Source organism: Monodelphis domestica, chromosome 7, assembly GCF_027887165.1.
Source record: "Monodelphis domestica isolate mMonDom1 chromosome 7, mMonDom1.pri, whole genome shotgun sequence".
Classification (NCBI taxonomy): Eukaryota; Metazoa; Chordata; class Mammalia; order Didelphimorphia; family Didelphidae; genus Monodelphis; species Monodelphis domestica.
This window is the reverse complement of record NC_077233.1, coordinates 228,148,758-228,172,202: the sequence shown is the minus strand read 5'-3', so window position 1 is coordinate 228,172,202 and position 23,445 is coordinate 228,148,758. Positions and strand designations below refer to the sequence as shown.

Below are 23,445 nucleotides of genomic sequence, written 5' to 3'. Positions count from 1 at the left end.
AAAGAAGGAAGGAAGGAAGGAAGGAAGGAAGGAAGGAAGGAAGGAAGGAAGGAAGGAAGGAAGGAAGGAAGGAAGAAAGAAAGAAAGAAAGAAAGAAAGAAAGAAAGAAAGAAAGAAAGAAAGAAAGAAAGAAAGAAAGAAAGAAAGAAAGAAAGGAAGGAAGGAAGGAAGGAAGGAAGGAAGGAAGGAAGGAAGGAAGGAAGGAAGGAAGGAAGGAAGGAAGGAAGGAAGGAAGGAAGAAAGAAAGGAAGAAAGAAAGAAAGAAAGAAAGAAAGAAAGAAAGAAAGAAAGAAAGAAAGAAAGAAAGAAAGAAAGAAAGAAAGGAAGGAAGAAAGAAAGAAAGACTAAAAAAAAAGAACTGAGACCTTCCTTCTGTGCGGGGGGGGGGGGGGGGTGGAGGGGGTGGGGGGGTGGGGGGATGGGGGGTGGATTCCTATTACCTGAAGACCAGAAAGTGGCAGCAGAGAGCATCTCAGAGATTCCAAGCAAAAAGCAGAGACCAGCTCAGTGAAGATACTTGACTCGGAGGAGTCAAGACTGGTCTAAGGGGGGTAGCTAGGTGGTTTAGTGAATTGAAAACCAGGCCTAAAGGACAGAGGTCCTGATGGGTTCAAATATAGACTGCGACACTCCCGAGCTGGGTAACCTGGGCAACCACTTAACCCTCTAGTCCTTACCACTCTCCTATGTTGAAGGAAGAGAAGGGTTCCAGTGGGAATGCTGTTTTAGGAGCTTAAGTTACTACATATATTTCTGGCCATGAATGTTGCTTATTTATGTCCTTCAACTAGCAATATCCTGGGAAAGCATGTAATCTTATGTTTATGGGGTGGAGTAGGGTGGTAGGGAAGGGAATCTTTTTTGTCTCTTAATTTGTTATGTTATTTAATTAAATATTTTCACTTTGAATTAGAGGTCCCTTGTTAGTCCGTTAAAAGAAACACATTGATGCGGACTTACTAGCTTTCATTTGGGTAGATCTGAGCCAGAATTAGGCCTTAAAAGCTTGGAAGAAGGTAGGAGCACTACATGTAACATAGCCACTTTGAATGAATTGTAAATCTTGATAATTGACTAGCAAGAATTACAGTTTTTTTTTCTACCAAGTTTTCACAATGGAAAACTATTATATAGGAAAATGGACATTGAATTATGTCAGAACAATAGCCCTTGTTAAATTTTAAATATTTAAATTTTGCAGGGTTTCTTTTCATATAAATTAAGGTGGTATGGAAGAAGGCCCATGAAATTTTTAGTTTTCTTATCTTTGCACAGTGTGACTCAAGTAAAACCAAAAATTTCCATAATCAACCAAGAGAAAGTAAAAGACGTTTTAAATTAAAAATGCCAAAGGAATGACCTTAAAAGACAGGAGGCTGCAAGGGATAGAATAGAAACAAGGGAGAGATTTCTTTCACAGGTTTTTTTTTATTGTTTCATTTACCCTTTTCCCAGCTACAGCATCAACAGTGTGACTGTGTCCCTATTAAGACACAACACCACATGACCCAAACACCTGTACATTGAAAGATCTTGAATTGCATTTGTGAAATTAACAACATAGAGCCATTTTATGATTGGCATGTGACAAATACAAAAATGAACCAAGATGTGCCAAGTGTGAGGAGGTGCTAACCGGAGGAAAAACCCGAAGTCAGTCCATATCTTGCCTTTTGGTCTAATGCCATTTATGACTTTGTCATAATTTGGAATTCTGTCAAAAGAAGAAGAAAATTAGTAATGTAATGATGTTATACATGGTTACCAGAAACTCTGGGAAGGTCAAAAACAAACAAGAGGAAGGCATTTGATAGAAAAAAAAAAAGAAACAAAAATATTTTAGAGGAAAGTCTTTGGAGAATGAAAGATTTAGAGGTAGAAGGGATTTTAAAGGTCATGGAATCTATGGAATCTCACTTATAGGTTGCCATTAACCAATGTAATAAAGTTGTGGGATTTAAATAGCAGTTTGAAGATATTAGTAATAATAGATAGTATTTATGTAGTGCTTCACTAATATTCTCACTTTTCCCTCCTATTACCCCTGGGAAGTAAGTGCTATTATTATCAATCTAATTTTACAGACAAGGAAACTGAGGCAGACAGCAGTTAAGAGACTTACAGAGTCAAACAACTAGAAAGTGTCTGAGACTATATTTGAATTTAGGTCTTCCTAATTCGAGGTCTACTTTTCTATCCACTGTACCACCTATCTAGCTCAAGAGAAAACTTTTACTATGTCCAATGGGAATTTTTCTTATATACACTATATAATCAAGTCCTTAGAATTGTCAGTTACAGTGTAAATAGAGAAAGTACCTTTTCATTCTCAAAAACTTCTTTATACTCATGGGGTTAAGCAAGGAGACAAATAGTTGGAAGGAAGGAAGGAAGGAAGGAAGGAAGGAAGGAAGGAAGGAAGGAAGGAAGGAAGGAAGGAAGGAAGGAGGGAGGGAATGAAGGAGGGAGGGAAGGAAGGAAGGAAGGAAGGAAGGAAGGAAGGAAGGAAGGAAGGAAGGAAGGAAGGAAGGAAGGAAGGAAGGAAGGAAGGAAGGAAGAAAGGAAGGAGGGAAGGAAGGAGGGAGGGAAGGAAGGAAGGAAAGAGGGAAGGAAGGAAGGAAGGAGGGAAGAAAGGAAGGAGGGAAGGAAGGAAGGAAAGAGGGAAGGAAGGAGGGAGGGAAGAAGGAAGGAAGGAAGGAAGGAAGGAAGGAAGGAAGGAAGGAAGGAAGGAAGGAAGGAAGGAAGGAAGGAAGGAAGGAAGGAAAGAAGGAAAGAAGGAAGGAAGGAAGGAAGGAAGGAAGGAAGGAAGGAAGGAAGGAAGGAAGGAAGGAAGGAGGTAAGGAAGGAGGAAGGGAGGGAAGGAAGGGAGGTAGGGAAGGAAGGAGGAAGGGAGGAAGGAAGGGAGGGAAAGAGGGAGGGAGGAAGGGAAGGAAGAAGGGAGGAAGGAAAGAAGGAAGGAAAGAAGGAAGGAAGGAAGCAAGAAAGCAAGGAAGGAAGCAAGAAAGCAAGGAAGGAAGCAAGAAAGCAAGGAAGGAAGGAAGAAAGGAAGAAAGCAAGAAAGCAAGGAAGGAAGCAAGAAAGCAAGAAAGCAAGGAAGGAAGCAAGAAAGCAAGAAAGCAAGGAAGGAAGGAAGGAAGGAAGGAAGGAAGGAAGGAAGGAAGGAAGGAAGGAAGGAAGGAAGGAAGGAAGGAAGCAAGAAAGCAAGGAAGGAAGGAAGGATGGAAGGAAGGAAAAGAAAAAGAAAAGCAGTCTTTACATTTTCTCAAATGGCTTAAGGAGCTCAGACATTCAAAGTGTCAAGAAGGATCTTGGTAAAAACCATGTTGTCTATAGTAGCCAAGCCTTTCAAAAAGATACATGAGAGATCCTGGATTTGGGGCTGAAATCAAGGGGCTTTGCTAATAGCATTTTGAATTGGGGAACCCTTTGCATCTGCATCACAATAAATTGCTTTAGGACAGGGCACCAAACTATATGGGGGGAAATCAGAATTGTGTAATGTTGGAGCTAGAAGGGAATCCCAAGATCACCTTTTCCAACCTTCTCATGTTATAGATGAGGGAAATCAGTTTCTGATTTGCCCAAGATCATTCAGTCAGTTAGTTGGAGACTACAACTCTGCATCTCCTGACTTTGCACAGGCCAGGACTTGTTCCACACACTAACAGGATAAAGCTGAAGCAGCTGAGTTTTATATAATTCAACACCCTATTTGGAGCTGATATATTAGAGACACAAGAGTTGCTTCTAAAGCACATTCCCCATACCAGCATAACCCTCTCCCCTCAAAGTCTGGCTAAGATTAGCATATGTGTTGGACTGCGTTGACACCTGTCCCAGTTTAGCTGGGACAAACAGAGTTTTTAGCTACATCACCCCCAGCACATTCTGTTGGGTGCCCTACTTTCTTCCTGATAAAGGTTTGGGAAAAATTTCCCAGCTTGGCCATTTCTTATCTCTTCTTTCTTAAAATGACTTCCTGGTTTATGATTCTACACTATCCCCTGGAAAGGGAATAAATGTGGAGTGGGGAAGGGCAGACAGGGGTCATAAAATCACTACTAATTCACTCTCTACTGGCTGAAGATTTTGATGTAGAGGGAATAGTTAGACGGTGCACTGGATAGAGTGCTGGGTCTGGAGTCAGGAAGATCTGAGTTCACACCCAACCTCAGATACATACTAGCTGTGTGGGCAAGTCACTTAACTCTGCCTCAATTCCTCATTTGTAAAATCAGTTGGAGAAGGAAATGGCAAACCACTATAATACCTTTGCCAAGTAAACCCAAAATGGAGTCACAGAGAGGTGGATACAGTTGAAACAAGTGAATAATAACAAAATGATCCAGTTAAAAGAACATTGAGCTAGGAGCCATGGGACTTTGGACTACAGTCTGAACTACAGCTAAATTCTTAATCTGGATGAACCATCTATCTTCTAAGTGTTTCGTTTTTCTAGCTAATAGTGGGATATTAGAATAAATTGTGGAATTCTTTTGAAAAAAAATATTGCTTAATATCACCCCCTTCTTTGCAAAGAGAGGGACACCACAGGTGTGTAGAACAGTACATATATCAAATTTTTAAAATATAGTTTTGTTTAATTTTTTTCTTCTTTATCTTCTTTTTTTAAACCCTTACCATTTTTCTTAGAATAGATACTATGTATGAGTTCCAAGGCAGAAGAGCAGTAAGGTCTGCACAATTAGGGTTAAATAACTTGCCCAGGGTTACACATTTAGGAAGTATATAAGGACAAAATTGAACCCAGTACCTCCTGTTTCCATGTCTGGCTCTCTATCCACTGACCCATCAAGGTGACCCTCCTCTTTACCTTAATTTTTTTAATAAGGAATAATTTCTATACTATAAGGCAGTAAAACTAGACCTACCAAAGCCAGAGCTGACCCCCCATCCTCCACACCACCTACCCTGCCAGAGTCAGAGCAAGAGCCTGTGAAATCTCTAAATTCTCTGAGCAGGCTGAGGGCACCACCCAGAACAGGGCCTTGGCTTCAAGAATTTGGGACCTGAGACTGGGGAGCACAGGTGTGGAGAAAGGGCAGACACAACTGAGACTGGAAAAATAGCCTTAGATCAAGACTCTTTAAAGCCCACTACACCAAGAATTGCCTGCCTGCCTCACTCAGACTTTTGACTGAGAAGTCAAGATAATACAGAGAGAAAAAAAGCAAGCACAACAATGGCTACCACCACAAAGGAACTGCAATCCACAAGCACCAAAAGAAATAAAAAGCCTTTGACCCAGGATAACTTCTACAGTGAAAAAAAAAAGCAGAATATAGAGGCAACAGCAGAGAGTGACAAATAAGCAAACTCATCCAAATTTACCAAAAAAAATTGGTCACAAGCTCTTGAGGAACTCAAAATGGAATTCAAGAACCAAGTAAGAAATATAGAAGAAAAATTGGAAGAAAAGTGGGAAATAGAAATGCAAGAAATTTAAAAAAAGACAGAATCTCCCACTTGGAAAAAGAAGCCCAGAAATCACATGAAGTAATAAGCAAATTGGAGACCAGAATTGACCTACTGGAAGCCATGAAAAGCAGGATAGACCAAACCAAAAAGAAAAATCAAAAGATCATAGCTGAAAACCAGTCTTTAAAGAGTAGAATTGGGCAGGTTGAAACTAATGATCCCATAAGACAGCAAGAATTAATACAGCAAAATCAAAAGAATGAAAAAAAAATAGAAGGAAATGTGAAATATCTCATTGAAAAGACAACCAACCTGGAAAACAGGTCCAGGAGAAACAATTTGAGAATCATTGGTCTACCTGAAAACCTAGAAAAAAACAGAAGCCTTGACATCATATTGCAATAAATTATCCAAGAAAACTGCTCTGATATTCTTGAAGAAGACGGAAAAATAGACATTGAAAGAGTCTATAAATTACCCTCTACATTAAATCCTCAAAAGACAACCCCCAGGAATGTAATTGCCAAATTCAAGAGCTTCCAAGACAAGGAGAAAATATTGCAAGAGGCCAGAAAGAGACAATTCAGATATCAAGGAGCCCCAGTCAGGATTACACAGTATTTGGCAGCCTCCACACTAAAGGACTGAAAGGCTTGGAATAGGATATTCAGAAAGGCAAGAGAATTGAGTCTGCAACCAAGGATCACCTACCCATCAAAACTGACTATATACTTTCAGGGGAAAGTATGGGCATTTATCAGAATAGAAGATTTCCAAGTATTCCTAAAGAAAAGACCAGAACTAAATGGTAAATATGAAGTCCAAAAACAAAATTCAAGAGAAACATGAAAAGGTAAATAAGAAAGAGGGGGGAAATTTTTAAGGGAAAAATTTTAATATAAAAATGTTTATATTCCTATATGGAAAAATGATATTTGTAACTCTCAAAAATTGTTTTCATGGGGGCAGCTGGGTAGCTCAGTGGATTGAGAGCCATGCCTAGAGACAGGAGGTCCTAGGTTCAAATCTGGCCTCAGACACTTCTCAGTTTTGTGACCCTGGGCAAGTCACTTGACCCCCATTGCCTAGCCCTTACCACCCTTCTGCCTTGGAACCAATACACAGTAGTGATTCCAAGAGGGAAGGGAAGGGAAGGCTTTTTTTTTAATTGTTTTCATTATCATAGTAGATAGAAGAATTATTCATAGGTAGAGGTTGGGATACTAAGTCGTTTAAGATGATATGTAAAAAAGGGGGGAATAGAAGATGGCACCAAGAGAAACTTGAAGGAAGAAGACAAATAGGATAAATTATACCATATAAAGAAGCACATGGAAGGGGGAGGGGAAGAATACTATTATAAGAAGGAGAGGAAGAGAGTGTTAATAGGTAATACTTAAACCTTGCTCTTAGTGGAATAAGTTCTGAGAGGGAAGAGCATCTAGATCCATTGGGGTATTGAATTCTATCTTACTCTACACAGAAGTTGAGAGGGAAAAAAAAGGGGGAGTACCAAAAGGGAACAAAAGAGAGGGGGATGGAATTTAATAGACCTTAAAGGAAAATAAGAGAGGAATAAGAAGGGAGAGGGTGAGAAGGGAAGCAAAATTAGGGTGTGGAATAGGGGGACTGATTAAACTAAAACACTGTCATAGAAGGAAATAATGAAAGAAGAAATGGCAGGACTAAGAGAGGAAATCAAAATGATAAGGAATACACAGGTGGTAATCATAATTCTGAATGTGAATGGGATGAATTCACCCATAAAATAGAACCAATAGCAGAGTGGATTAGAAACTAAAATCCTACTATCTATTGTCTACAAGAAACACACATGAGACAGATAGACACATACATGGCAAAGGTAAGAGGCTGGAGCAAAATTTATTGGCCATCAACTGAGCAAAAGAAGGCAGGAGAGGGGGAAGCTGGGTGGCTCAGTGGATTGAGAGCCAGGTCTAGAGATGAGAGGTCCTAGGTTCAAATCTGACTTCAGACACTTCCCAGCTGTGTGACTCTGGGCAAGTCACTTAACCCCCATTCCCTAGCCCTTACCACTCTCCTGCTTTGGAACCAATACACAATATTGACTCCAAGACAGAATGTAAGGGTTAAAAAAAAAAAAGCAGGAGTCACAATCATGATATCTGACAAAACCAAAGTAAAAATAGATCTGATTAAAAGAGATTGGGAAGGTAATTACATCCTGATGAAAGGCAATATCCACAATGAGGAAATAGCAGTACTCAACATGTATGCACCAAATTTTTAAAGGAGAAACTATTGGAGCTTTAGGAGGAAATAGATAGTAGACCTGAACTCTATCAGATCTAGATAAATCAAACCAAAAAATATAAGAAAGAGGTAAGAAATGTGAATGAAATCTTAGAAAAATTACAATTAGTAGATATACGGAGAAAAATAAATAGGGACAAAAAGGAACATACCTTCTTTTCAGCAGCACATGGTACATTCACAAAGATTGACCATGTACTAGAGCATAAAAACATTGCAAACAAATGCAAAAAAGCAAATAATAAAAGTAACCTTTTCAGATAATAATGCAATAAAAATAATAATTAGTATGGGTACATGAAGAGGCAAATAAAAATTATTTGGAAGCTAAATAATATGATTCTCCAAAATAGGTTGGTTTAAGAATAAATCATAGAAATAGGTTGGTTTAAGAATAAATCATAGAAACAATTAATTAACTGAAGAGAATAAAATAAGAAATAGCCTTCTAGGAAGAGACAAAGGGGAGATTTGGGCTGGGAATCTGATGTAAAAATGAAAGATAGTAAAATATATATTCAAGAAAAATCAACAGTAAATTGCAAAGGCTATGGTCTGAGCTGTGCCATCATGAGACTCTAGGCAAATTGTTTATTCCCTGTATGCCTCTGTGTCCTCAATTACTCTAGGAAAATATGGAGATAAAATATGAACATCCTTTTTAATAAAATGCTCTAACAGCTTCATCTTCTTTGCAAGTGGTAGAGGACTATCTATGGTTGTGGAGTACTGTATATGCTGTCAAACATGGTAGATGTAGTAGTGGGTTTTGATAAACAGCTTTCTTCCTATTTCTTTTTTTAAATCTTTGTTTCAAGAAGCAACATGCTGAAGGAGAAGGCTTATATTCAGACAAAAAGGTAAGGTAAAAATAAAAGCAACAAAATAAAGTTTTAAAAGAAAAAAATTTCAAATATAAGGCATCATAATAAAATTAGCATTCCCACCAGGAAAATATTTCAACAAGAAAATATGATATTCTGCTTTCCACTATCCAGGAATTTTTTAAACTATTCTTTTTCTTTTAAAAAAATCCTTAAAATTTTTTTAATCCTATTCCTATAGACCATGGGAAGATATATATTAATATAGCATTTGCCATGCTGTAGTAATTAAATTAAAATATTCATGCTGAAGAGAAGCAAATGATTCAAGGATTCATGAAGGACTCTTTTCCCTTGAACTTTATCTACTAGACAAAGAATAATCACTATATGATAAATCTCTCATTTTTTTCTGAACAATCACTCCTTTAGCCCATTCTCATAATTCTCAACTCCCATTTTTTTCTCCACCTTTCACAAAGTGTGATTGCTTAGAATCTCTGACCTTTCCTAGAATCTTTTAACCAAGATTCAAAGGCAGTTGGAAGGCAAGGAGGAAGGAAAGAAGGAAGGAGGGAGGGAGGGGGTCAGTGAAGGAGGAAGGGGGGAAGGGAAGAAGGGAAGGAGAAAAGAAAGAGGGAGGAAAGGAAAGAAGGAAGGAAGAAAGGAGAGGGAAGACAGGAAGGAAAGAAGGAAGGAAGGAAACATTTATTAAGCATCTACTATGTGCTTAAATGTACACTGGGCTCATTTTTTCCCTTATAACTACTCTGGAAGGTAAATGCTATTATTATGTTATTATTATTTTTATTTTATAATTGAGGCAATTGAAACAATAAAAGTTAAGTAATTAGTTACATAGGCAGTAGTTGTCTGAGGATAGACTTGAACTCAAGTCTTCCTGGCTTCAGTCCCAGCACTCTATCTAGTGCACCCCCTAGCTCTCCTAATACAAATAAAGGATTTCTGATGCTGCATAATCATGAAGTGAATTGCTATCACAATTTCATAGAATTATAGCATTATATAGCTAGAATGACCCTGATAGACAATATAATCTATGACTTGTTTTATAGATTTGAAATCTGAGGACCAGAGAGTCTATACAAAAGTGTCCAGTTGATTAGTGACAAGATCGAGCATGTAGATATTCTGACTTATGGTCCAGTGCATTAGGATGTTAGTCATCCTTGACACCTAGTATTGCTTGGTCCTCAGGACCACAGTTAAACTGGTCTGAAAGGAATGATGAGTCTTACATTCTTAGCTTCCTTATGGAGATGCTAGTAGCCAGGGTTATGGAAGAGGGATGAGAGAGAAAAGGAAGGAAACAAATCTTGGTAAACAAGTGATTTATAAGTGCCTACCTTCTTTTTTCCCATCTGCAAAATGGTTGATCCTTCCCTCCCCTACTTGCCATTCCAACTTCCCAGAACTTGTTATGGGTGAATGAGAGCGTGGCGAATGTGGAATGCATTGGATTTCTTGGAGTATTAAATACAAAGTGATAAAATAACTTCTGCTGGAACAGAGCAGTATTTAGTGGTCTTTGGACTGATGGGAAAACATCATTTTTTTTTGGCAGCACCAAGCCTTTTCTCTTCCCTACCATAATCTAGTACATTAATCCGACAAATTATCCTGGGTCCAAGCAATTACAATGAGCGAGAATCTAAAATAAAATAATTTGTGGGCAAGTAGGACTTATAGTAACAAGAATAGCTAGTATACAGTGCTTTAAGGTATATAAAGCACTTTCCAAATATTTCTCTCATTTTACCCTCACAACAACACCAAGAGGTAGGTGCTATCATCATCCCTATTTCATAGATGACAAAGCTGAGGCAGGTAGAGGTTAAGTGACTTGCCCAGGATCACACCAATGCTAAGTGTCAGAAGTTGATTTTGAACTCAGGTCTTCCAGACTCCAGGTATGCCGTTATTTCCATTCTGCCACCTAGCTGAGACAATAAAGCTGTTTGATCTGTATATTTTTAAAAATACAGTCCATAGCCACTGGCACTATGCATTTCATGAATCATTGTGAATTTAGTAAATAAGGAAAAGACAGAAAAAAATTGTCTTATTATCATGTTCTTTTTAATTGTTTTAAACTTAATCAAAGGAGAAAGGGAATGAATCTCTGACTCAGTGTTTAAGATCATTCATGCTAGCCTCTAGAGCACCCATCAGAAAAACTCACCATCCACTCCGATTTTGCCGTCACCATCAGAATCTCCAGCTGTGAGAAAAATCTTGGTCTCATCAGGTGTCAGAGCTCGGGCATCAGGGGCAAAGTTCTGCAGGAAGTTCCTAGTTCAATAAATGGCTATGTTATTTTATTTATTTATTTTTCAGAGGGTCACAAGTCATTTTTAAAAGAACACACTAAAGGAGCAGTAAGGTTAGCACAGTGGAGAGAGTGCCAGGACTAGAGTAGGGGAAATCTGGGTCAAATATAATCTTAGACACTTCCTAAAAGTTGACCCTGGTCAAGTCACTTAACCCCAATTGCTTCAACCTTATCACTCTTCTGCCTTAGAATACATAGTATGTATTCTAAGAGGATAAGAGTTTATCTTTGTTTTTGTTGTTAAAGAATACACTAAGGTTTGATGTTCATGAACCCACATATGTGGTCCTCTACCCCATTTGAATTTGATTTGGCCATTTTGACATGGCCTAACATTATTCCTTGGCAGACCATGCCAAAGGTGAAATACTGAAAAGAGAATCTCCATTTCCAACAATATATAAATACAAGTCTGCAACCTATGGAGAGGGGGAAAAAATCAGAGAAAGTTGCAGAGTATTGAGCAAATGAAAGATATTCTGTTCCAGGAGAACCTGATTGTATCTTCTCAGGGGTATCATAAATGGGGGCAGCTGGGTAGCTCAGTGGATTGAAAACCAGGATTAGAGACAAGAGGTCCTGGGTTCAAATCTGGTATCAGACACTTCCCAGTTGTGTGACCCTGGGCAAGTCACTTGACCCCCATTGCCTAGCCCTTACTGCTCTTCTGCCTTGGAACCAATACATAGTATTTATTCTGAGACAGAAGGTATGGGTTTTAAAAAAAATAAGATCTGGGGCAGCTGGGTAGCTCAGTGTGTTGAGAGCTAGGCCTAGAGACGGGAGGTCCTAGGTTCAAATCTGGCCTCAGACACTTCCCAGTTGTGTGACCCTGGGCAAGTCACTTGACCCCCATTGCCTAGCCCTTACCACTCTTCTACCTTGGAGCCAATACACAGTATTTATTCTGAGACAGAAGGTAAGAGTTTAAAAAAATAAATAAAATAAGATCATAGATGTAGAGCTGGACAAGACTCTGGAACAGGGGGTTTTAAGCTTTTTTTTTTTTGTATTCTCAACTCCTTTGACAGTCTGGGAAAGCTTAAGGACTTATTCTTAGGAGAATGATTTAAAATGAATAAAATAAAATGCAAAGTATTCCAAAAGAAGTCAAATATGTTGAAATATAGTAGTCAAAATATTTTTAAAACCTAAATTTACAGGGGGCAGCTGGGTAGCTAAGTGGATTGAGAGCCAGGCCTAGAGATGGGAGGTCCTGGGTTCAAATCTCACCCCAGGCACTTATGACCCTGGGCAAGTCATTTAACCCCCATTGCCAAGTCCTTACCACGCTTCTGCTTTGGAACCAATATATAGTATTGATTCTAATACAAAATGTAAGGACTTTTTAAAACCAAGTTCACAGAGCTCATATGAAAAACTCCTGCCTTGGGGCAACTAGGTAGCACAGGAAAGAGTACCAGACCTGGAGTGAGGAGGACCTGGATTCAAATCTGACCTCAACATTTTATTTATGCTTTGCACACTAATATAAGTAGCAAAGACACACTTACTGAAGCTCATCTTCTTCTATAAAGCCACTTTTGTCCCGGTCCAGGATACTGAAAATTTTCTTGACCTGGTCAGGGGTCTTGCCAGATAAGCCAACCTTGGAGAAGAAGATCTTGTAGTCAAAGCTGCCAGCAGCTGAAAGAAATAGAGATCCTTATGACGTTAGCCTTTATTAAAAAAAAAAAATTAGACTGAAATTCAAGGCTGCTAAGGTGGAAGAGTGTGACTTGATCTACCATTTTAGGGATTTAGTTGGTTTTTTTGCAGCTACAGACAATGAAACAGAGGCAAATAAAGGCTAAGTGACTTACTCAGGGTCACACTTCTAGTATATGTAAGAGAATTTTATGTAGACAAAGTCTTGATTTTATCAAAAGGAGATATATTTGAATATCAGAGGCTGCCTATTTTATTGGATAGAGAACTAGAATCAGCACTACGTGGTTCAAGTCCCACCTTTTACACATACTGACTTGTGTGACCTATCAAGTAAGCTCTCAGTGCCCCCAGGAAACTCTTTAAGACTAAATTACAGAGCAGGTGTTGATCGGAATTTTCTTCACTGGGATTTCCCTTTAAAAATAAAATGACATATCTGGGATATTTTTAAAAATAGAATTATACATTATAGACCTCAAAAAAGATCTAAGCATGAACAGAGTGCCTTCTATCCAAGTCCTTGATCTGCAATTTGCTTACTATGGGGCCATCCATGTTTGTCATCCAAACATAGCTGGATGGTACCAAAAAGAAGCCCTTCATTGCATTTAAAGTTCAGGCCTAGTGATTGGATAGCACCAGGTACCAAGGCAACAGCTTGAGTGTTTTTGTTTGCTTACCAGCAGGAGTGCATCTGCTATGGTTCTCAGATTGGTTTTCCCAAATGAGCTCAGTTGGTAGGGCAGTCACTCAGCATTCAAGGCATAGCAGGGTTTATAAGCATATTCTCTGCTCTTTGAGAGTCAATGACTTATAGTAGAAAGTATGCAAGATTGGATGGGTCATTGAGCCAGGATAAAAAGATCCAGTTCTCCTATCATCAATGAGTCATTTCCCTGGTCTTTTAACTTTTATTTCTTTATCTTCGAACTGGAAGGGACCTTGGAAATCATTGACCCCAAGCCTTTCATGTTTCAAAGGTAGAAACCAAAGCCAAGAGAATTCTAATTCAATCCAATCCAATGAGAGAATTTGTAAAGCACTTAGCACAGTGCCTGGCACAATAATAAGCACTTGTCCTTTTCTCTTCCCAATTCAATTAAAAACAACAAAATTTAAACCCTTACCTTCCATCTTAGAATGAATACTAAGTACGGGTTCCAAGGCAGAAGAATGGTGAGGGCTAGGGAATGAGGGTTAAATGATTTGCCTGAGATCACATAGCTAGGAAGTATCTGAGGCTAGATTTGAATCCAGAACCTCCCATCTCTTTGCTTGGCTCTCCATCCACTGAGTTTGTATTAAAAACAAATATTGTGTCTACTAGTTTCAAGACACCACATTAGGCAATGGGGATGCAAAGTTTTAAAAAAAGGTACCTTGTATAGTTTCCCTTCTACTGAGGGTATGTTATACATTTAAGTAAATACCAAATATATATAAAGTCTTGTCAGAGGGGAAGGAGTTCTCATAATTAAGGAAATAAGAAAAGACTTTATTGAAGTGGTGGCGCCTAAGCTATGCTTTGAGGGAAGCCATCGATCCTCAAATGAAGAAGTGAGAAAAGCATGGATAGCTAATCCAGTTTCATTAGAATGGAGAGTGGGAATAATAATAATAACAAATAAGATGGATGGTGACATGCCCCAGGACACTCCATGAGTTAGTGTTACAGCTGAAGTTAAAACCTAGGAATCCTGGCTTCCAGTCTACGTAGGAGTTCTTCCCACTGCTGTACCTCAGTTTCCTTTTCTCTAAAATGAGAGGTTGGGCTAGACAGTCTGTCAGGTCCCTTCCAGTTCTAATTTCCTTCAATGCTCTGACAGCTACAAAAGGGGAAAGACACTGAAGGGTCAGGAGCAGAGCCAGTTCCTCACCTTTGCAGCTGGACAGAGCTGCTTCGATGTCCTTAGGGGAGAGGATATCTGTCACACTCATCTTGGTGCTGTAAAGTAACAATGGAGAGTGAGTCCCTTTGCCCTTGAAATTGAATTCTGGCTCTAGGAGAAATTCCTTGGCTGGGAACTTTGCCCCGAGGGGGCAAATGGAGACATTAGCTGCCTGGGATCTGCCTGGGCAGGAAATGAGGATTCCCTTTCATTTCTCCCATCTATGGCTAAGGAGAGTGAAGAATGATGCCCTCAGAGTCTACGTAATAGATTTCTGGGCGACAATCCTGTCGGGCAGATGCAGATAAGTCTTGTTGCCACACCACTGAAAAGTCTATTTTAACAGTCTCTTCCAGTGACCAACCAGGAATGGCATTTAATGGAGAAAATGGACTCTTTTGAACTAAAGCAAACAGGCTTTACCTACCACACTGCTGGTTGTCTTGACAATGGGCGAATGATGGTTTACAGCCGGTGTTCTTAACCCTTTTTGTTTCCCAGACCCCTGTGGGCCCCATCTCCAAAGAAGTAATTGAAGCAGATGCTCAGTTTCAGTGAGGAGTTCGGGGAAAATCAAGCATAGTTTTTCCCATCCCAGTTCCCAAGCCCCTGAAATAAGGGGTCCCTGGGACCCAGGTTAAGGAGCCCTGGCCTACAGCATTCTTTGGCAATGGAAAAAGCCCCCAGTATTAAAAGACAAATCATCCACGGCTTGCCATACTTACTTTCCTGGGCTATCCTTTTAAATGGATGCGAACACACTCCGCCCCCTGACGAGGAAGCTTTGCCTGGGAATGGGGGGAAGTATTCAAGGGAACCCCTTGTCCCTTTCCTCACTTCCCAAGGGAGGAACAAGCCAGATCCGGTCCTTGGTTGAGAAAGCTGCCAGATCTCAAAGCCAATCTGGGCTTCCCGAGAACCCAGAACAAACGTGCCCAATGGAAAGTTTCAAGGACTTTCAAAGTACTCCACGTTTAGGTGGCAAAGAGAAATTTCTTTTGCCTTCCCTGGGTTAACAAGCTCAGGCATCCCGACCCACGAACAAGAACCTGATCCAAAAGCCATTCACTTGGAAACTGCTACAGTCTTAATCTCCCACAGCCTCAGAAAACTTCCCAAAGCACAAACACATTGCCTTCTTTGCCTTCTCCAGTGGGAGTTCCTCCCACCCCTTTCTTTTGCCCTCTCGTGGGCTAGGGAGTCCAGGGAAGAGAGCTGTCCTGAGGAAACGCACCCATTGGGGAGGAGTTCCCTTGGGTGGTCCTGACACCTTGCCACCCAAACCCTTAGTGAGCTAGGTGGGAGTTAAGCTGCAACCCAACCACTTGGTTTTCCTAGTACCTGATGCCTTAGAGAGGTCACCCAGCAACCGATGATTTTAATCCTCTGCTTCTTTGTGCTGCACTAAAACCCAAGAGATTACTTTTCTTCAATGTTTGGGGTTTATGCAAGCTTGTTTGGCTCTAGGTTCCTTTTTCCAAACCTGAAGAAGATTTTGTTCTACTTACCTTTCAGATGTTCTGGACTCTCTAAGGAGGTGTTAGTGGGGAGCAGGGAACTTTCCGTGCAGCTCCTCGAGCCCAATCCCTGCTTATATACACATTAAGTTGTAGACCATATACAGATTTTAGGTCTAGGTATCAGGGATGGAGTCTGCCGGTATCAGATGAACTTGCCTAACTAATCATCTTGCACTATTTTTATCTCAAGAGAATACATATGATATTTGCAAATGAAACAAGATGAGTAGCTACAACTATGAAAAGGGTTTCACCAGATTGAATTTCTTCTGATTTAAGCAGAAAGTTTTGACTTCTCCATAGGCTCAGGGCCAAGAAGAAAGACAAGTCTGCTGGGCTGGACCCAAAGACTAGAGAGTCGACTGAACCAAACTAGTCTTGCAATGAGAGAGACTTGAGAAATTCTTTAGAGTGATAACTTGTTATTACCCTAAGTAGAGAGCGGACAGACTTAATCCCTGGCTATATTAAAAAAAAAAAAGGCAGGGAAGAATCTCATGCTGCAGTGTTTGACTCATAATTTACTTGGGGGAAATGAACAGAGATGAAAATAAAAAGAGGAAACAGCTCTTAGATTCTCCTTCTCTTCCTTATTTTCTCTTCCAGCCAGTTTATTTTTGTCAAATAGTTTGTATAATATTGGGATTCTTTGAATGTTTGATAGAACTCACTTGTGAATCCATCAGGCCCTGGGGATTTTTTCTTAGCGAGTTCAATATCTTTTTCTGATATGGGATTATTTAAGTATTCTATTTCCTCTTCTGTTAATCTAGGCAATTTATATTTTTGTAAATATTCATCCATATCACCCAGACTGTCATATTTATTGCCATATAATTGAACAAATCTTTGGGCCAGTTTAGAGAGCATTTGACTAGACAGTTTGGTGCCCTGGAAAGAGCTGGGTTTAGAGTCAGAGGACTTGAGTTTGAATCCCATCTCTGTCACCTACATAGTAAGTCTCTTAATATCTCTTGGTTTCAGATCCTTCATCTGTAAAATAAGGAAGACTTCTAAAGCCCCTTCTAGCTCTGAATATCTGATCATAAGCTGTTCCATTTCCCAGCACCCAAACTGTAAGAAGGAAGAATGTGAGAGATCCTAGGAGCTCCTTTTTACTGACATAAAACCTTGATCTTAAAGTATGAGGGGTTCTTTTGACCAATTTTCCCATTTGTTTTCAGTGGTATAGATTTACATAAATACTTCAAGTTCTCACCTATTTTATTTCCCAGACATTCTTCCTGTATCAGTCACCCCAGGAGGGCAGTCACCAAGGTCACATATCAGACAATAGGTCAATAAACATTTATTAAACACTGACTTTGTGCCAGACACTGTGCACAGTGGATCCAAGGGAAGGCAAAAGGCAGTCCTTTACTCTTAAGGACCTCACAATCTAATGGAGAGATGGCATACAAACAACTTAGTACCAACTATATACAGGATAAATTGGAGATAGTCAACAGAGGAAAAGCACTAGAATTAAGGAGACCTGAAAAAAGACTTCCTGTAGAAGGTTAGACTTTAGCTGACTTGAAGGAAGTCAGGAGGCAGAGACAAGTAAAGAGAATTCAAGTCATAGGAGGGAATCAGAGAAAATGCCTGGAGCCTGGGGATGCAGGTTCTTATTTGAGGAACAACAAAAACAGGTGTCACCAGATTGCAGAGGAAGTAGAGGAAGTGTGAGGTGTAAGAAGAATAGAAAAGGAGGTAGTTAGGTGGCTCAGTGGCTAGAGACATAGGACTGGAAATGGGAGGTCCCGGATCCAAATATGGCTTCAGACACTTCCTGCCTGTGTGACTGTGGGCAAGTCACTTAACCCAAATTGCCTCACTCTTACCACTCTTCTGTCTTAGAACTGATACTTGTTCAAAGACAGAAGGCAAAGGTTAAAAAAAAGAGAGAATGGAAAGGAAGGGGGAGAAGGTTATGAAGGGCTTTGAATGTCAATGGATTGTATATCTGATCCTAGAATTGAGAGCAAACCACTGGAGTTTATTGAATATAGATGGGTAAGAGGTGGAGAGGGAGTATGTGACATAGCCATACCTGTTCTTTGTGAAGATCCCTTCGGCAGCTGAAAAGAGGATGAGGTGAAGTAAGATGAGGTTCATGGTAGGGACACTGACCAGCAAGCTATCATGGTTTTCCAGGGTAGCTGTGTCAGAGAAGAGAAAGGGTTTATGCAAGAGATTTTACAAAGGTAAAATCAGTATATCTAATCAACAGATTGGATATGAGGAATGAGAGAAAGTGAGGAATTGAAGATGACATTAGATTGTCAGAGACCATATTTGGGGACAACTTGACCTGAAACAAGACAAGGATCTTTGGGAAACTGAACAAACAAGTTACCTCCTGAAAACAGGCGTCGCTAAGACCAACGGCCACAAACCATAACAATAACCATTCTTCATGTTCCCTCCTGGTACAAACCGTCTTTAATCACCACCACCCCCTTTTACCTCAAGCATATATATTCTTGCCTTGCACCTGCAATAAACGGAGCCTTGACACTATCAGACTGACTCTGTCTCTCTATTGCGTGCTTGGTCTCCCCTCTCTCCCCCTATGGTCTTTTTAGGTGGCTGCTTCCCGGACCCCACTGTTGCATTCCGGCAGGCACGGATAGATGGCGCCCAACGTGTTGGGGTTTGAGTAAGACAGCTTACCGGACGACTGAGAAACAGATTCCGCGGACAAAGTAATGGTAGAGGCTGAACGGACAGCCTTGAGATAAGGGTAAGTCATCCCATCCCCCATAGGCATAAAAAATTGAGAGTGATTACCCCAGAGTGACTGTGTGTGACTGTGTGTATGATTGCAGAGAGGAGAGGAAAACTCAGTCCACGATTCGCATACGAGTAACAGGGCGATCTCCTGATGGGGGCTTAAACTATCCGCCTAAGCTCAAGCAACGTGGTCCATCCCGTTCTGGGGCGAGTGAAAGGCCTTGGCCGGACCGACTCTGACTGAGCCCTCAAATCGCTTGCGAGTGTTGACCCATTAGTATCCGGTTCTATACCCTCGAGAGAGGATTGGCGAGAAAATGGGGAAGCGTATGTAATAATTGTGTGAATGAGATGGGGAAGACACTCTCAAAAGAAACTCTATTTGTTAAAGAGTTAAAAAATAGTCTCAGGGAGAGAGGTATTAGGGTAAAAAAGAAAAATTTATTTAAGTTCTTCTGCTTTATAGAGGAACATTGTCCCTGGCTCATTCTACATGGCCCGGGAATTCACCCCCTTACTTGGAACAAAGTGGGCAAAGAATTGAATAGCCTAATAAAATCAGGCCAAGAGATCTCCGATGAATATTTTTCTTACTACGGACTAATCCGTGATATTCTTAAAGAAGCCGACACTAATAAACAGGTCTCCCACCTCCTTAGCTTAGCTGAAGATGCTATCTTAGACCATAAAACAAAAATTGAGGAGGAGGAAATACCACCAGAAAAAGACAAACGCCCTCCTTCCCTCTTAGATGAACCAATTGAAAATTCCTCCCTTAGGGAACCCCTTGTCCCTTCCAAATCCAAACCCCGCCTTTATCCTGTTCTATATACAAACCCTGAATCAGAGGACATACTTAATCCCACTTATCAGACAGAGCTAGAAGAAGAGGCCACCCGCTATCAGGACAGCAATCGCCTGGATAACAGGCCCCCCCTGCAGTATAAAAACAAGTCTCCCCCGCACAATCTCTGTGGCAACCTCACTCCTCCTGTTTTTTCCATACTCCCTGGCTCCGAGAATCTTAAAGAAGCCACAAAACAACTCAAACAACAAGTTACTGAACTTAAAATTTTCCTAGGACTTCAAAAGGAGGTGCATACATTAACTAACCAATTACATGATCTGCAAATAGATATTTTTCGGCCTCTGATCCCTAAGTCCAAGCCACCTCGATTAAAAGATAAGACCGCTCTTGCCTTCCCGGTTGTTACTAGGCAACAACAAGCTGCTCAGATTCCACCCGAGGACATTTCCCTCCCCCCTTCTGCCGAATCCTCTGACTCTGAAGGAGCAGAGGGAGATGAGACCAGGCGTGAACGCCCTACTTCAAGCTCACCACAATCCCGTAACCCGATCTATAAAAAATTAAAATTCAAACACATTAAAGACCTCCATTCAGCTGTTAAAAATTATGGCCTTAACGCTCCTTTCACACTCTCCATTCTGGAGGGGCTTGGAGGAGAAGGACACATGCTCCCCTCCGAATGGTCCAAAGTAGTGCAGTCCGTCCTCTCCAGGGGACAATTCTTAATTTGGAAGGCAGAATTCCTTGAAAGGGCAGAAAATCAGGCTAAATTTAACTTGAAAAATGCCCAGACAGCCACTTGGACGATTGACAAAATCGTCGGCCGTGACCACTTTGCATCAGAAAACCAGCAAATGAGACTACCCCCTGGCTTGCTCATGCAAACTGCACATGCCGCTATGGCTGCTTGGCGGGCAGTTCCTGCCGCTGGGTCAGTCACAGCACCCCTCTCAAAAATTCTCCAGGGACCCAATGAACCATACGCTCAATTTGTTGCAAAACTTTTAGAAACCGCTGAAAGGGTCTTGGGCCAAGATGGAGCAGATAACCCGATGGTAAGACATTTGGCAATCGAAAATGCTAATTCTGCCTGTAAGGCCGCCCTAAGAGGAAAAGCAAGAAATCTTGATCTAGATGGAATGATCCGCTTATGCAATGATATTGATGCTTATGATCACAAAATAAACAAGTCTATCTCCTTAGCCATCGGGGCAGCCATCCAGGCTTCTCGCCCCAACACCCCCCATAACTGCTTTAAATGCGGACAACCTGGCCATTTTGCACGTCAATGCCCTTCTGGACAAAATCCTAGGCAGGCCCCCGCACCAATAATAGCCCCCCCCCAAACCACCGCCTAGCATTTGCCCAAAGTGTAGGAAGGGCCGGCACTGGGCCCGAGACTGCCGATCCAGAACCACCTTTAATGGGCAGATATTTCCCCCAGTACAGGGAAATGGGATGCGGGGCTCCTTCGGGAGCCCCTGTCCAGTTCCCTTACTCGAGCCACAGCAGGTAGCGCGGGCCTGGACCTCTGTGCCTCCACCACCAGAATATTGACACCTGAGGAAGGCCCAATAGTCCTCCCTACTGGCAAATTTGGACCACCACCCCCTGGTATGTTTTTCTTGGTCATCGGTAGAGTACTCACCACCCTGCAAGGTGTTGTAGTACATCCCACCCTTGTCGATAATGATTACACAGGGGAAATAAAAATCATCATAGAATCTCCACATGGCCCTGTTACCATCCCTGCAGGCAGACGCTTAGCCCAAGCCCTCCCCCTCCCCATGATTGGTAATTTTCCTGCGGCAGCCCACACACAGGGCCCTTCCTCCCCAGGCTCCTCCAATATTTACTGGGTGCAGCAACTTACTGAGTCCCGGCCCACTCTCCAGTTGAAAATCGAAGGGAAAACCTTCACTGGATTACTAGATACAGGAGCGGATTCCACTGTTATCTCTCAGGCTCACTGGCCCCGCTCCTGGCCCCTTCAACCTTCATCTTCCCATCTATCAGGAATAGGCCAAGTCCAAGACACCCTTCAGAGCTCTAAGATCCTTAATTGGCAAGATACTGAGGGCAATAGAGGCACCACACGCCCATATGTAGTTGCAGGGCTTCCTGTCAATCTCTGGGGCAGAGACATCCTAGCCCAAATGCGACTTCTCATGGTTAGCCCTAGTGACCCTGTCACCACCATGATGTTAAAATCTGGATACCTTCCAGGAAAGGGCCTTGGAAAAAGGGAACAAGGCCTCCCCCACCCCATTTCCTTTCGACCTCATAAGGACAGGGAAGGTCTGGGGTTGCAAAGTTTTTCGCAAAATTTTTCATAAGGGTCACTGATCCTCCTGCACTCCAGGCTGACAAAATTACATGGAAATCTGACTCCCCTGTCTGGATTGATCAGTGGCCTTTAACATCTGAGAAGGTTCAGGCTGCCATAACGCTGGTGCAGGAGCAACTTTCCTTGGGTCACCTCGAACCTTCTACCTCCCCCTGGAACACACCCATTTTCGTCATCAAAAAGAAATCTGGGGGATGGAGGCTCTTGCAGGACCTAAGAGAGGTCAATAAAACTATGCTTCCCATGGGGGCTTTACAACCAGGCCTTCCATCTCCAACTGCCATCCCAAAAGGTTTTAGTAAAATAGTCATCGATATCAAGGACTGTTTCTTTTCCATTCCCCTTGACCCAGCTGACAGTCCCCGCTTCGCATTTTCTATCCCCATAGTCAATCACATTGGGCCCAACCCTTGGTTCGAATGGCGAGTCCTTCCACAAGGAATGGCTAACTCCCCGACCTTATGTCAAAAGTTTGTAGCTCAGTCCATTGACCCTGTAAGAACACGATACCCTTCAGCTTACATCATTCATTATATGGATGACCTCCTGATAGCAGCTCCATCCCCCCCCTTAGCGCAAACTATAGCTCAGACCATCGTATGCGCACTTCAGGCCCGCGGCTTCAGAATAGACCCTGACAAGGTCCAGACCCAGTATCCCTTCACCTTCCTGGGATTCCGCCTTGAGCTTGACTCCTTATTTTCACATAAGGTTTCACTCACACGCTCCACTCTCAAAACCCTTAATGATTTCCAGAAACTTCTAGGGGACATCAATTGGCTCCGCCCTTATTTGCAACTTGCTAAGGCGGACCTTCACCCTCTGGAAGACATCCTTCGAGGGGATGCTGACCCCTCTTCTCCTCGTTCCCTAACCCCAGCAGGCGAAGCTTCCCTTAAGAAAGTAGAACAAGCTATAGCTACACAGAACATTGGGTATTTTTCTCCCCACCTTCCCCTTTACCTTCTCATCTTTCCCACTGAATTCTCTCCCACAGGACTTCTATGGCAAGATCCCTCTCCCCTCATCTGGATCCACCTCCCTATGTATAACCGGAAGATTCTTTCCCCTTATCCTGACCTGATCGCCCGATTAGCAATGATGGGCATCCGTCTCTCCACCCGGCATTTCGGCCACTCCCCTAACCACGTGGTTTCCCCCTATAACAAGGAGCAGCTTGACTGGCTCAAATCTCAAAATGATAATTGGGCTATACTCATCTCTACCTACCAGGGCATCTTGGACAACCACATGCCCAGTAATAAATTGTTGCAGTTTTTCACCCTTACCCCCTTCATACTTACACGCCAAACCCGATCCTCGCCTATCCCGGGGGCACCCACGGTCTTCGTGGACGGCTCTAAAACCGGCCTTGCCGCCATAGTCATGAATGACCGCCCCCACTCTATCAAAACCCCTTATGAGTCCGCACAGCTGGTAGAGCTTTATGCAGCTCTAACTGTCTTCCATTCCCTGCCTGCTACCCCATTTAACCTCTACTCGGATAGCAGATATGTTGTTCGATCCCTGCTCCGACTCGAGATTGTCCCCGCTGTTCAGCCA

General features: G+C 41.8%; 1 protein-coding gene across 4 annotated transcripts; it reads right to left on the bottom strand.

Annotated features, from left to right (window-relative positions):
* Nucleotides 1-1,408: 1,408 nt before the first annotated feature.
* On the bottom strand, nucleotides 1,409-21,283 carry OCM3 (oncomodulin 3). 4 transcript variants are annotated; one of them, XM_056806515.1, is made up of 6 exons: nucleotides 21,184-21,283; nucleotides 18,045-18,153; nucleotides 14,460-14,527; nucleotides 12,426-12,558; nucleotides 10,762-10,871; nucleotides 1,409-1,714 (listed from the first exon to the last, which is right to left on the bottom strand). In XM_056806515.1, the coding sequence occupies exons 1-6, from the start codon at nucleotides 21,266-21,268 to the stop codon at nucleotides 1,689-1,691; spliced, it is 531 nt and encodes a 176-aa protein (XP_056662493.1). In that variant the 5' UTR covers nucleotides 21,269-21,283; the 3' UTR covers nucleotides 1,409-1,688. The 4 variants fall into 4 exon arrangements, with proteins under 4 accessions (XP_056662493.1, XP_056662494.1, XP_056662495.1 ...); XM_056806516.1 differs by lacking the exon at nucleotides 21,184-21,283 and adding an exon at nucleotides 19,841-19,858; XM_056806517.1 differs by lacking the exons at nucleotides 18,045-18,153; nucleotides 21,184-21,283 and adding an exon at nucleotides 15,980-16,148.
* Between the last annotated feature and the right edge of the window lie 2,162 nt (nucleotides 21,284-23,445).